The sequence below is a fragment of the Leucopleurus acutus genome (assembly GCF_964270905.1).
Source record: "Leucopleurus acutus genome assembly, chromosome: 20".
Lineage (NCBI taxonomy): Eukaryota > Metazoa > Chordata > Mammalia > Artiodactyla > Delphinidae > Leucopleurus > Leucopleurus acutus.
This window is the reverse complement of record NC_139162.1, coordinates 56,241,154-56,252,715: the sequence shown is the minus strand read 5'-3', so window position 1 is coordinate 56,252,715 and position 11,562 is coordinate 56,241,154. Positions and strand designations below refer to the sequence as shown.

General features: G+C 60.9%; 2 protein-coding genes across 2 annotated transcripts; one reads left to right on the top strand and one right to left on the bottom strand.

Annotated features, from left to right (window-relative positions):
* Positions 1-2,096: 2,096 nt before the first annotated feature.
* Positions 2,097-4,770, bottom strand: ZNF524 (zinc finger protein 524). Its single transcript, XM_082861870.1, has 2 exons — positions 4,668-4,770; positions 2,097-3,084 (listed from the first exon to the last, which is right to left on the bottom strand). Exon 2 carries the CDS (start codon positions 3,043-3,045, stop codon positions 2,260-2,262), a length of 786 nt encoding a protein of 261 aa, XP_082717996.1. The 5' UTR covers positions 3,046-3,084; positions 4,668-4,770; the 3' UTR covers positions 2,097-2,259.
* A 623-nt stretch (positions 4,771-5,393) lies between these two features.
* FIZ1 (FLT3 interacting zinc finger 1) lies at positions 5,394-9,786 on the top strand (the record flags this gene model as incomplete). Its single annotated transcript, XM_082863359.1, has 3 exons — positions 5,394-5,602; positions 7,114-7,453; positions 8,428-9,786. The coding sequence occupies 3 exons, from the start codon at positions 5,394-5,396 to the stop codon at positions 9,625-9,627; spliced, it is 1,749 nt and encodes a 582-aa protein (XP_082719485.1). The 3' UTR covers positions 9,628-9,786.
* Between the last annotated feature and the right edge of the window lie 1,776 nt (positions 9,787-11,562).

Sequence of the window (11,562 nt, the reverse complement as noted above, 5' to 3'; positions counted from 1 at the left end):
GTCCTGGAGGAAGCAATGACGGGGTGGGGGGGGTATGTAGAAGAGATACTATGAGAAAGCCTCAGTGGGGGGCCCTGGCAGCAGTTGGGGGCATCGCCACGAATGAGGGCGCTCTGGCAGCTGTCCTACATGGGGGCATTAATGGGGAGATATCTGGAGTAGTCTTTTGGGGGAGCAGTCACTGGGGGGCCCCTGGCGCGGGCTCGGCGGGAGAAGCAGTGATGGGAACGTTCTGGGGACCAGGGCGGGCCAGGGCGGGGCCCCCCGCCCACGTTGCCCCCGGGACCCCGGGCCACGCGCCCCGTCACTCACCGGCGCCGGGGTCTCCGCCGGGAGGAAGCCGAGGAGGCGGAGGAGGCGCCGCCGCTCCGGGGAGACCCGAGGGCCCGACCGGAAGTGCCGCCCCCTCCCCCTCCCCGGCAGCCCCGCGCCGCCCGCCTGCCCGCCCGCCCGGAAGCGGAAATCGCGCCCGTCTCCGCGGCGCCGGCGTGGAGCAGCGGAAAGAGGAGGCGGCGGCGGCGACCGGGAAGGGGAAGTGCGCCTGCGCGTTGGCACGGGACAGCGGGCGGGGGAAGACCCGGCCGCTTCCTGTGGGCGAGCTGAGCATAGTGCGCCTGCGTCCTGTGCGCCCGCCTCTTCTTAGGACACCGCCCACATCCTCCGGACATCCGGTTAAGCCACGCCCCTCATGTAAATTTCACATTTAAGCCCCGCCCTGGTCCCAGAATCACGCCTATTTCAGATGTTAATTATAATAATCCCCACCCGTCGTCTCAGAATCCGTCCTCCTCGACCCAGCCCCGTGAAGTTTACCCTGTTCTTCCCCGCCTCCAATCTCCTAATCTCTAGAACTCCAGCTCTCCCTCATAAGCCCCTCCTCTCAGAGCTCCTTAGGCAGAACCACGCCCCTGCGTCTAAGCCCCGCCCCTTCCGTCCATACTATTTAAGTCCCACCTCTCTCATGACTTTCATGCTAAATTAATTCTGCCTCGAACTTCCAAAGCGTTCTCTGAAGTCAGTGGGTCTCAAAGTATGGCTTGGAGACCAGCAGCATTGGCATCACCAGGGAATTTGTTAGAAATGTAAATTCTCAGATCCCCCTGCCTCTGACTTCCTGAATCAGAGACCCTGGGGGTAGGGCTTAAGGACCTGGGTTTTAAAATACCCTTCAGGTGATTCTGATGCAGGCTGAAGTTTCGAACCACAGCTTTACCACACCTTACATGGTCCCTCTCGTACACTCTCTGTAAACCTCGCCCCTAACTCGGCCCCACCTCAAGCAGCTAAGCCCGATTCTATTCAGCTCTTCCTCCTAAGCGCCCCCTCCCTCAGGGGCTTTCCTTCGTTACTTCTCTTAGGTACCCCCTTTTCTCCCCTTGGCCTGCATAGCAGTCATACCCACCGCTCAGCATCTTAACAGTTCAAGTCCTACCTCTCCTAACACCTTGCTCTCCTGCAGTTTCCCCTTGAAACCCCTCCCCTCAGATAAACGCTATCCATTCTCTAAATGCTCTCAATTTCTGCCCGTCAACCCTTACACCTCCTTAAGCCCCAAGCCAGCTCTCAGCCAGCCCTGCCCACAGTTCTCACCTAACTGCCCTACAAGCCTCGCCCCTCAGCCTCAGCCCCGCCTCATGAGTCCTTAGCCCCGCCCCTCCGGCCCTACCAAAGTGGTTACTCCCGCACACAACCCTCAACTCAGTGTTTCTCTGCAAACAGTGCCAGGACAGAGATGGGCCAAAGTGATGGCTGCAGAATTTCCGGGAATCTGGTTAGAACGGCGCCGGGGGTTGGCGGGGGACCTAGAGTCACGTTTGCACAGAAGGTTCAATGTTAAGAGTGGATCTTTAGAGGGAGTGCTTTGAGGTCCACTGGAGATGGGAGAAGCGTCAAAGTCTTCCCCCAAGCCAGTCTTTAGCGCCAAGCTAACGAGGCACATGACAAGGGGGTGGTGCAGCGGGGAAGAACATTTGAAGGGAGGAGAAGAGGGGCGCCAGCCCTGGGATCATCACGGAACACACACAGGAAGCCAGTAGGCAGATATTTATTTCCACAGCCCCTGCCTCCACAGGCCTGTCAGTCCGAGGGAGGGTGGCAGAAGGCTGCAGGACCCGGAAGTGGACGTCCTCACCCTCGACCTTCTCCCACAACAGGAAGACTACCAGACAAGAATGTGTCCCAGTTTCCCTGCCCAGGTTCAGTGCCAGCTGAGCGCCCAGCTCTAAACCTGGCCTGGGGAGCAGTGGCCGGGGGTGGGGGTCAAGCCAGCTCTTTCCCCTCCAGCTCCTCCTCATCGGCCCCTGCCGTGGCCGGGATACCCTCGTCGTCCCACGGTGGTTCAGGTCCTGGGTCCCGAGGACCCAGGGGTGCCTCCATGGTCTCGGGGTGCTTGCGCCTGGCATGGCGCCGGAGCGTGTTGGCCTCGGTGAAGCGCAGCCGGCAGACAGGGCACTGGTAGGGGCGCTCCCCGGAGTGGACGCGGTGGTGGTGGGCCAGCTCGCCCGCCTCTCGGAAGCGGCGGGGGCAGAGCGGGCAGCGGAAGGGCCGAAGGCCGGCATGGATGTTGCAGTGCCGCCGCAGGTGGCTGGACCGCTTGAAGGTCTTGCCGCAATCCTTGCACTCGTGCGGCTTCAGCTCTGAGTGTGAGATACTGTGGCGCTCCAGGTCGGAGAGGTAGGGGAAGGCCCGAAGGCACACCGGGCAGAAGTGCGGGGCCTTCTTAGGGCCAGAGCTCTCAGGCCCGCCTGCTACTGACCCTTCAGAGACTGTGTAGGGCACACCCTGATCATCGATCAACAGGAGGTCACTGCCACCGCCGCTGCCCACCGGGGCTGTCACCCCCTGTGCCAGTGGGGGCTCCTGCCCCGACTTGGGGGGGCGGCCCCGCTTGCGAGGGAGGGAGGCCTTAAGAGTCCGATTCGAGGAGGTGCCCCCCCCGGGACGTCGGCCTCGGCGGCCCCGGGGAACAGAAGGAGGTAAGGCCAGAGGTTTCTCTTCTTCCCCGGGCAAAGGCGAAGGCCACGGGTCTGGGCTGGGCGTGTCCATTGAGCAGTGGGGGGCTTGGGTCTGGGCACTGGAGCCGGGCTAAGAGGAGAGAAGGGGTAGCCGTCAGTGCAGGAGGGTATGGAGCGCCCTTGTCCCCCAAATCCTCGCCATCCCTGGGTCCGAGTCTGTCGACCTGGGCGCGGCCAACATTCACTTGGACGCACAAAGCCACACTAGTGGGTAAAATAGTAAGATAATCCTGTACCAGTTGGTAAACAGGCACTGCCCTGAGCCCCACAGGTGTCTCCCAGACCTCCCTAACCCCTCCTAGACATTCAGGGTCAACTTGAGCCAAAATACAGAAAAATCTTCCAAGGAGGATAGAGTCCAACTGAGGGTGCAGGCGAGTATTTCGATCCTCAAAACAGAGAACCCATCAAACAGAAGAGCTACAGAGGCCTCAGAAATGTTTTTGTCCCTCCTTCTGACAGAAGTGACAGAGGGAGAGAAGGGGGGTCAGGACTGGAAGAAGAAAGGGATTGGTCCCAGGTGATGTTTGCCCCTAAGTTGTGGATGTGGACATATATCAGAGCTGTTAAAGAGTGTGGGCTCTGGAGCCAGAGGTTCTGGGTTCGATTCCTGAGTCTGTTACTTACTCTCTGTGTAGTGCCCTTGGGCAAGGTGCTCACCTCTCTGAGCTTCAGCTAAGCCTTTTGCAAAACAGGATGAATACTTCCACCTACTCGCACATAAAGTGCTCAGTACACGGAAGTGCTTAGGAGATATTAGCTCTTATTATCACGGTGAGCAGCTAAACCTCACACCAACTCTCTGAATAAGGGTATATCACGCCCATTTTGCAAATGGGGAAACCAAGGCACAGGAAAGTGAAATCAGTTGCCCCAGCTCCCTCTGGCGGTACGTGGCAGGGCCAAGACTTAATCTCATGGACCCCAACGGCCCAGGGAGTGGGAAGTAATGGACCCAAGGGACATCACAGGTCCCTTAGTCCTGCGCTTGAATCCAGCTCTACCGTTCATTAACAAGTGGCTTTGCCTATCTGAGCCAGTTTCCACCTCTGTAAAATGGATACAGCAGGGTTGTTGGTCGGCATATATATAGTAAGCACCAAATGAACTACCATCACCAACACCACCATCAGCAGCAAAGCCTGGGACCATGGGACTGGGGAGTAATAAAGTGGAGGGGGAGGAGAGCACAGGTGCAGTTAGGATTAGGGGTTACAGGTGCCACTGCACCCCACTGGAACAAGCACACAGATTAAGGTCCAGAGAACGGCAGCCACTTTTCCATGATCACACGGCTCGCTCGGTTGGGGTTGCCTGGACTAGAACACGGGTCTCTGGAACGGTGCCCCGGACCCCCGCCCTCCTCCACCCCGGTGCAGGCGCGCGCCCGTGAGCACCGACCGCGCGGGGCGGGCCCTGCGGGGGCGGCGGCCAATGAACGGCGCCGGGCCGCGGACGGCGAGGGCCGCCAGGAAGGGGGTCTGCGCGCGCGCGCCCAGGAGGGCCGGCTCCGCGGGGCGCGAGGTCGGCGCGCGCGCTTCAGCGAGCGCAAGAGCAGAAGCAGGTGGGGGGCGCGCTCCAGGAGCGCGCGGCCCCGGGCCTCCCCTCCCTCCGCTCCTCTCCCCCCACCCGGGCCCCCCGCCTCTCGGGTACCTCATTTGCATGTCGCCTGGACTCGCGAGTGTGCGCGCGCGGGGGCGCGGGGCCGGCGCGTGGGAAAGGGCGGGGGCGAGGGGGCCCTGCCCCTCGGCGGCGCGCGCGCGCGGGACTGCCCCGCCCCTCGGAGCGGATGCCGGTCGGCCCCTCCCTCCCCTCCCCCTCCCCGTCGGGCCCGCGCCCGCGGGGAACAAAGGGGACCCGCTGGGTCCTAAGAGCCGGTCATATCCCCGTCGGCAAGCCGCGCCTGCGCACCCGTCGCCCTCGCTAGCCCCGAACGGGAAATTACCCCACCAACACATCCCAAACACATAGAAATGTCTTTCCTCCCACAAAGCACCCAGCCGGGTGACCCAATCAAAGAAAAGTACCGAAAGGATAAAGAGCGGGAAAATGGCCCCTCATTCCCGTAATTAACATGGCGCCTGATTAGCTTCAAAGCCCACGGGAAGCCTAAGCACAAGATGAAGCCTGCTCTATCCTCCTATCTGTATCGCAGATCAGCGAACTTCGATTTCTCTCTTCTCCTGATGCAACTCTACATCCTACCCAGGAGGAGCCTGAGGCTGCGAAAAGGGAATCATGTCAGCCCTCATCTATGTTAACACCCGCCAGCGTCGATACCGCAGGGAGGAGGCCGCGCGCGCTCAGCTTTTTGCCCTTAGTCTGTATGGCGCCGGGGGCCACCCTAAACCCCGCCCCTTCTCCATGCCCTCACCCAAGATGGCGCCACCCTGGCTTCTCGAACCTCCAGTAGCTGGGAAAGGGACGGGAAAGAGAGAGAAGGGAGGGCGGCGGGGAGGAGTGAAGCCAAGAAGGCGGGAGAAAGGGGGAGTGCGGGGGAGAAGGGAGCCGAGGCGGAAGTCGAGGGGCCCCCCGGGTGGAAGTGACGCTACCCCCGCTGCCCAAAATGTCGGCGCCCAGAGGGAGGTGTAAGTAATTAAAGAGGAAAGCCGACTGACTTTCCCGGCCTCCCGGGGCCGCCTCAGGGCTCCAGAACCCCCGCTCCGTACGAGCAAGGTGGACTCGCCCGACTGCGGGTCTAGCCTGACCTGCCCCCGCCCCGGGCGCCCGGGGCCGCACCTTTTAGGGACAGGGGGGAGGGGTACAAAAGGCCGACTCTAGGGGCCTGGGTCCTCGAGCTGACTGGGGAGGGGGGCTCAGTCCCGCGGGCGACTGGGTGGGGAGGAGGCGGGGCTTAGTGGTGGCTGGGGCGGAGCAATGGGTGGGCGTGGTTTAGAGTGGAAATGGGCGGGACTGTGGGTAGAAAGTGGGAGGAGCTTAGGCAAAGGGGTGAGGTTTGACAAAGGGGCGTGGCTCAGTGAGAATGGTAGGAGGGCCCTAGGTTGAAGGGTCCTAATTGGGGCTGAGGGGGGTAAAGGGGTTCAGTGTGGAGGTGGGAGGAGCTTAGAGTAGAAGGGGTGGAGTTTGTCTAGGGATGTGGCTTTCAGGAAGTGGTGGACATAGTGAGGGGGTGGGGTTTAAGCGTGTAATTTGGGGCGTCGTAGTGGAAATAGCAAGTCTTTATATTGCAGGTGAAATGACTTAGGATGAGGAGGGTGTCAGAGAGGAAGGGCTGAGATGGCAAGAGAGGTAGAGTGGCAGGTGGTCTTGGAAAGGAAGGGGTTTACTTAAAGGCTGAGTTTAAAGGAAAACTTGAGTGGGGTTTAGGAGGTGGATCTTAGTGAGGAAGAGATGGGGGACTTCAAGAGGAAACTCGGAGGAGCTTTGCAGATAGTGGTAATCAAAACAGCTTACCTGCTGAGTCTTTGCTGTGCACAGGCGTCAGTAAGCACGCCGCACGCATGGCCACAAGTTTGCTTAGTCCTCACCACCACTCCATGAGGTAGGTCCTCCCATTATTCCTATTTTGCAGATGGAAAGAGAATCAGTTGGCTTTATCCAAGGTTCCAGGACTAGGCCTGGTCTCCCTGGAAGGTTGACTCAGGTGCGCTTAGCCCCAAATTTTCATACTGTCACTGGCTAAGATTGTCGTCAATCTTCATCTGAAGATGACTTTCATCTTCAAAAAAGAGTGGGAGTGGCTTTCAGAGGGGAAGGGGCTTGTCAAGGAATATAAGAGGCTTCAGGAACAACATGGAGACTTTGGAAGGGGTAGGCGGGACCTGAACACGAGTGGGCGGGGTTTAACCACACTCGGCGGGGCTTAGAGCGGGGCGGGAGTTCATTCACAAGGGGAGAGCTTAAAAGCATTCAGTGGCTTAGAAGTGACTTGGAAGTGATTAGGAAGCTAGATGAGTGGTGGAAGGGGTTGTAGGAGAGTGGGAGGGGCTTAAAGAGCAGTAGGTGTGGCTTGGGTAGATGGGCGTGGCTTATAAGGTAGTAGGCCGGGCCTCACAGGTCTGTGAGTCCAAGGAGCCTGATAGGGGGAGGCTGATGGGGACGTGGCCCCCTCACCCCACTCCATGTCTCCCCGCTCCAGAGAGAGCCCCCACCCGCCACTGCCCTCGCACCACGCCACCATGGATGACGCCCCGCTGCCAGCGCCCCCGGTCCCTGCCCCGGCTCCGCCCGCTGTTGCCCCCCGCGTCCCGTTTCACTGCAGCGAGTGTGGCAAGAGCTTCCGCTACCGCTCGGACCTGCGGCGCCACTTCGCTCGGCACACTGCGCTCAAACCTCACGCGTGTCCGCGCTGCGGCAAAGGCTTCAAGCACAGCTTCAACCTGGCCAACCACCTGCGCTCGCACACCGGCGAGCGGCCCTACCGCTGCTCCGCCTGCCCCAAGGGGTTCCGAGACTCCACCGGCCTGCTCCACCACCAGGTGAGTCCTGCAGGCCGGCCCCAAGCTGGCCTCCCTGGGCTGGACTCGCCCTTGGAGCCCCGGGGCCCCACTATGGGCAACAGAGAGCTGGCCTCCCTGGGCTGGACTCGCCCTTGGAGCCCCGGGGACCCACTATGGGCAACAGACAGCTGGCCCCTAAGAAAATTTCTGTCTTCCTCCCTCCCTCCTTCCCTCTTCATCGAAGCACCCTGACCAGTCAAAGCATGAGTTGTTTCTATTTCAGGCTCCACCCAACCCAGGAACTTAAACATTCATAGTAAATTTGCCCCACCTCTATGCACCTCCCCTCTCCCATGCCCCTTCTCATATGCCAGCGTCTGCAACTTTGTGCTCATCATTCCGTTACCATTTTTAAACATAGATTTACCACGTATGTACTTAATTCCTTTACTCAGCAATTACCTATTGAATGTTTTCCCTGCTCCCAACACCTGGGATACCAAGGTGAAATCAATAAAGTCCACGCCTTCGGAGAACTTACATTCCATTGCGAGTGGTCCATAGCCAGGTAGACAATCAGCAAGAAAGCAGATACACAGGCAAGGATGATCTGGGAAAGGAGAAGCGTTGGGAAGGAAGTTAAAACAACGGCAATAATAACCATCTGATATGTAGGAGTAAAGAGGGGAGAGCTATGGGCTACCACACAGTGGGGGAGGGGGAGGTCAGGGCAAGGTGATATTTGAGCTGAGGCCTGAAGGAAGAGCAGGAATCCACCATGGAACAGCATTCCAGGCAAAGGGAACAACAAGTGCAAGGATCCTGAGGCTGGAGGGGCCAAAAGCATGCTAACGTGGCCGGAAGCAGAGAACAAGAATGAGAGGGTTGAAGCTAGATCTTGGCCCTGTGGACCTGGCAGGGAGCTTCCTCCGCATCTCTCTGGGAGGCCAAGAATCTGCCCCGCGGGCTAGACCCTCAGCCCTGACGCTGGGCTCTTCCTCCTGCCCTCCCAGGTCGTCCACACTGGCGAGAAGCCCTACTGCTGCCTAGTCTGCGAGCTCCGCTTCTCCTCGCGCTCCAGCCTGGGCCGCCACCTCAAGCGCCAGCACCGTGGGGTGCTCCCGTCCCCCCTGCAGCCCGGCCCAGGCCTGCCCGCCCTGAGCGCTCCCTGCTCGGTCTGCTGCAACGTGGGGCCCTGCTCGGTGTGCGGGGGCGCGGGGGCTGGCGGCGGAGAGGGCCCAGAGGGGGCAGGCGCGGGCCCAGGGAGCTGGGGGCTGGCGGAGGCGGCGGCCGCGGCGGCGGCCTCACTGCCCCCGTTCGCGTGCGGTGCTTGCGCGCGGCGCTTCGACCAGGGCCGCGAGCTGGCAGCCCACTGGGCTGCGCACACCGACGTGAAGCCCTTCAAGTGTCCGCGCTGTGAGCGCGACTTCAACGCCCCCGCGCTGCTGGAGAGGCACAAGCTGACCCACGACCTGCAGGGGCCGGGCGCGCCCCCCGCGCAGGCCTGGGTCTCCGGGGCTGGCGCCGTGCCCGAGACGGCTGGCGAGGGCGGCGCTGCGGAGGCGGGCGAGGCTCAGCCGGCCTGGGACGGCAGGCTGCTCCTGGGCCGCGCCGGGGGCGGCGTGCCCGAGCTGGGGGGCCTACTCCCCGAGAGCGGCGGGGAGGCCCCTGCGCCCGCGGCCGCGGCCGAGCCGTCGGAAGACACCCTCTACCAGTGCGACTGCGGGACCTTCTTCGCGTCGGCGGCGGCGCTGGCCAGCCACCTGGAGGCGCACTCGCGCCCCGCGACCTACGGCTGCGGCCACTGCGGGGCCCTCTACGCGGCCCTGGCGGCCCTGGAGGAGCACCGGCGCGCCAGCCACGGCGAGGGCGGCGGTGCGGAGGAGGCGGCGGCGCCCGCCCCGGAGAGGGAGCCCGCGTCTGGGGAGCCTGCGTCCGGCTCGGGCCGCGGCAAGAAGATCTTCGGCTGCTCCGAGTGCGAGAAGCTGTTCCGCTCGCCGAGGGACCTGGAGCGGCACGTGCTGGTGCACACGGGCGAGAAGCCGTTCCCGTGCCTGGAGTGCGGCAAGTTCTTCCGCCACGAGTGCTACCTCAAGCGCCACCGGCTGCTGCACGGCACCGAGCGGCCCTTCCCCTGCCACATCTGCGGCAAGGGCTTCATCACGCTCAGCAACCTCTCCAGGCACCTGAAGCTGCACCGGGGCATGGACTGACGTGGCCAGGCCGTGCGCCCCTCCGCTAGACCACCCCTCCCGAGGGCTGGACTCAGGGCCCGGGCCAAGGGACCTAGGGACCACGAGGGAGGCCCCGGCCCTCCAGACCCAGACACGGGCCCCTGAGCTGGGGGGCAGCGAATAAACGGAGAGATTCCTCAGCTCCAGGCCCCTGAAATGCGTGCTGAGCACCCCCAAATCAACAGGCTCCTAAGCTGCCGGAGAAATGGGTCTCCACAAGTACTTCTCATCTTGCGGGCCCAAATAATAAAAGATGGGCACCCCTCCCCCAAGGGAAGACTGGCCCTCTCCCTAAGAGCCATCATTCCGACGACCTTGATCCGCAGAATGGGGGGGGGAGCCATGTCCCCGGATTTCCCTGGATCCCCTCCCAATGCTACCCACCAGAGTCACTGGTGCCCCCAGATAAAGGATATAGCCGGAATCTGCCTCTCCCCTGCCCCGACTTTATTCCCTATGCGGAAAGAGGACCAGGGTAGTTGCCCCCTGCCCTCAACCCCTTCCCCAATTAGGTCTCCCTCCCCTACTAAGGAATGGATCGACCCTAATGATCTCCCCCACCCCAAAAAACTAGAATAGCCTGGTTCAAAATCCCTGCGCCTAGTAGGATGGACTGATCCAGATACACATACCCCCACGCCCTGTCCACTGGAATGGGCTGCTCCAGGTTGCCACCTGCGCCCCACCCTCCTTAGAATGCATACGGCAGGCACTCCTCCCCTTCCTCTAGCGTGTGGGCAGGTCCACGTCATTCCGCATTATGTGAACTCATGAGTGGGAGGTGGGGGACATTGGGGTATCCCTCCCACTCTGCTGTAGCACCTGTCGGTCTTTCTCTCCATGTCTATCAGTTTGTCTCTGTGTTCTTCCCAACCCCAAGGGGAAGGGGGATTTGGCTAGGGGGTTTCCCCCTGTGAGCCTCGACCTTGCCCCCTATCCCACTCCCTAGTGTCTCCTGGACCCCAATAAACCTCGTCCTGTCAGCCACCGCCGTCTCCTTTTCTGATCCTTGGCTTTAGGTAGGTGGGGATTCCTCCCCCTCTGATTCAGGACAGGCCTCCTAAATAGAGGCAGATCTTTCCTTCCACCTGAGAAACTTCGAGTCCTTTAGACAGTGCGTGACCCTTTTAATATCAGAGATGGTTTAGATCGCATCTAAGTGAAACCCTGCATCTTAACTACAAAATCCACCTCCAACGGACGGATATGCCCCCTAGCAACCTTCAATCCCATAGGACACGCCCCCTGAAAGCCAAACTCTTTACAGACGTCCTACCCCTAGGAAGAGGCCCCGCCCCTTAGACTCTGTCTCCCAGGCAACCAAATTTGTACCTTAGCCGCTAGATCCTTCCCCTAGATTAGGATCCGCCCATCTAAGGATGGGCGGGCCCCTCAGATTGTCTCCTACGGGCTAGATTACATTCCGGTACCGAGTGCCAGGTGCTGTCACCCCCTCTGGGGATCCAACAGTGAACAAAATAACTCTTTAAGAAAACGAGTGGCTGGGCTGTGCCACCTTAGGTGGGGTGGTCCAGCAGGGAGGAGGTTGCGGGGGGGTGCTTCTCTGCAGAGGTCGCATTTGATTTGAGACCAGAAGGTCGAGGAGGGGCCGGCCAGGTGGACACCTAGATGAGCCCAGGAGGGGAGGGAGGGGTGAGATGAGGTGGAGAGGTAAGCAGGGGTCAGGGTACACAGACCCTGGTGGGCCAAGATGGGCATTTTACTGTGCTTTGTGGGCAATGGCAAGCAAGACTGTAAGTGTGAAGGGATGTGACCACTCTTTTACTTTCCAAGGGTCCCTCTGTCTGCTGAGTGGAAAAGGGACTGGAGGGGGCAGAGTGAATGCAGCAGAGGCTACTGCAGTCCACCAGGAGAGGGGTGTGGGGACCTGGAGCAGAGGGATGGACAGAACTA

Bases quoted from the DNA above. Each gene is read 5' to 3' on its own strand.
- ZNF524 (XM_082861870.1), bottom strand. From the start codon at position 3,045: ATGGACACGCCCAGCCCAGACCCGTGGCCTTCGCCTTTGCCCGGGGAA.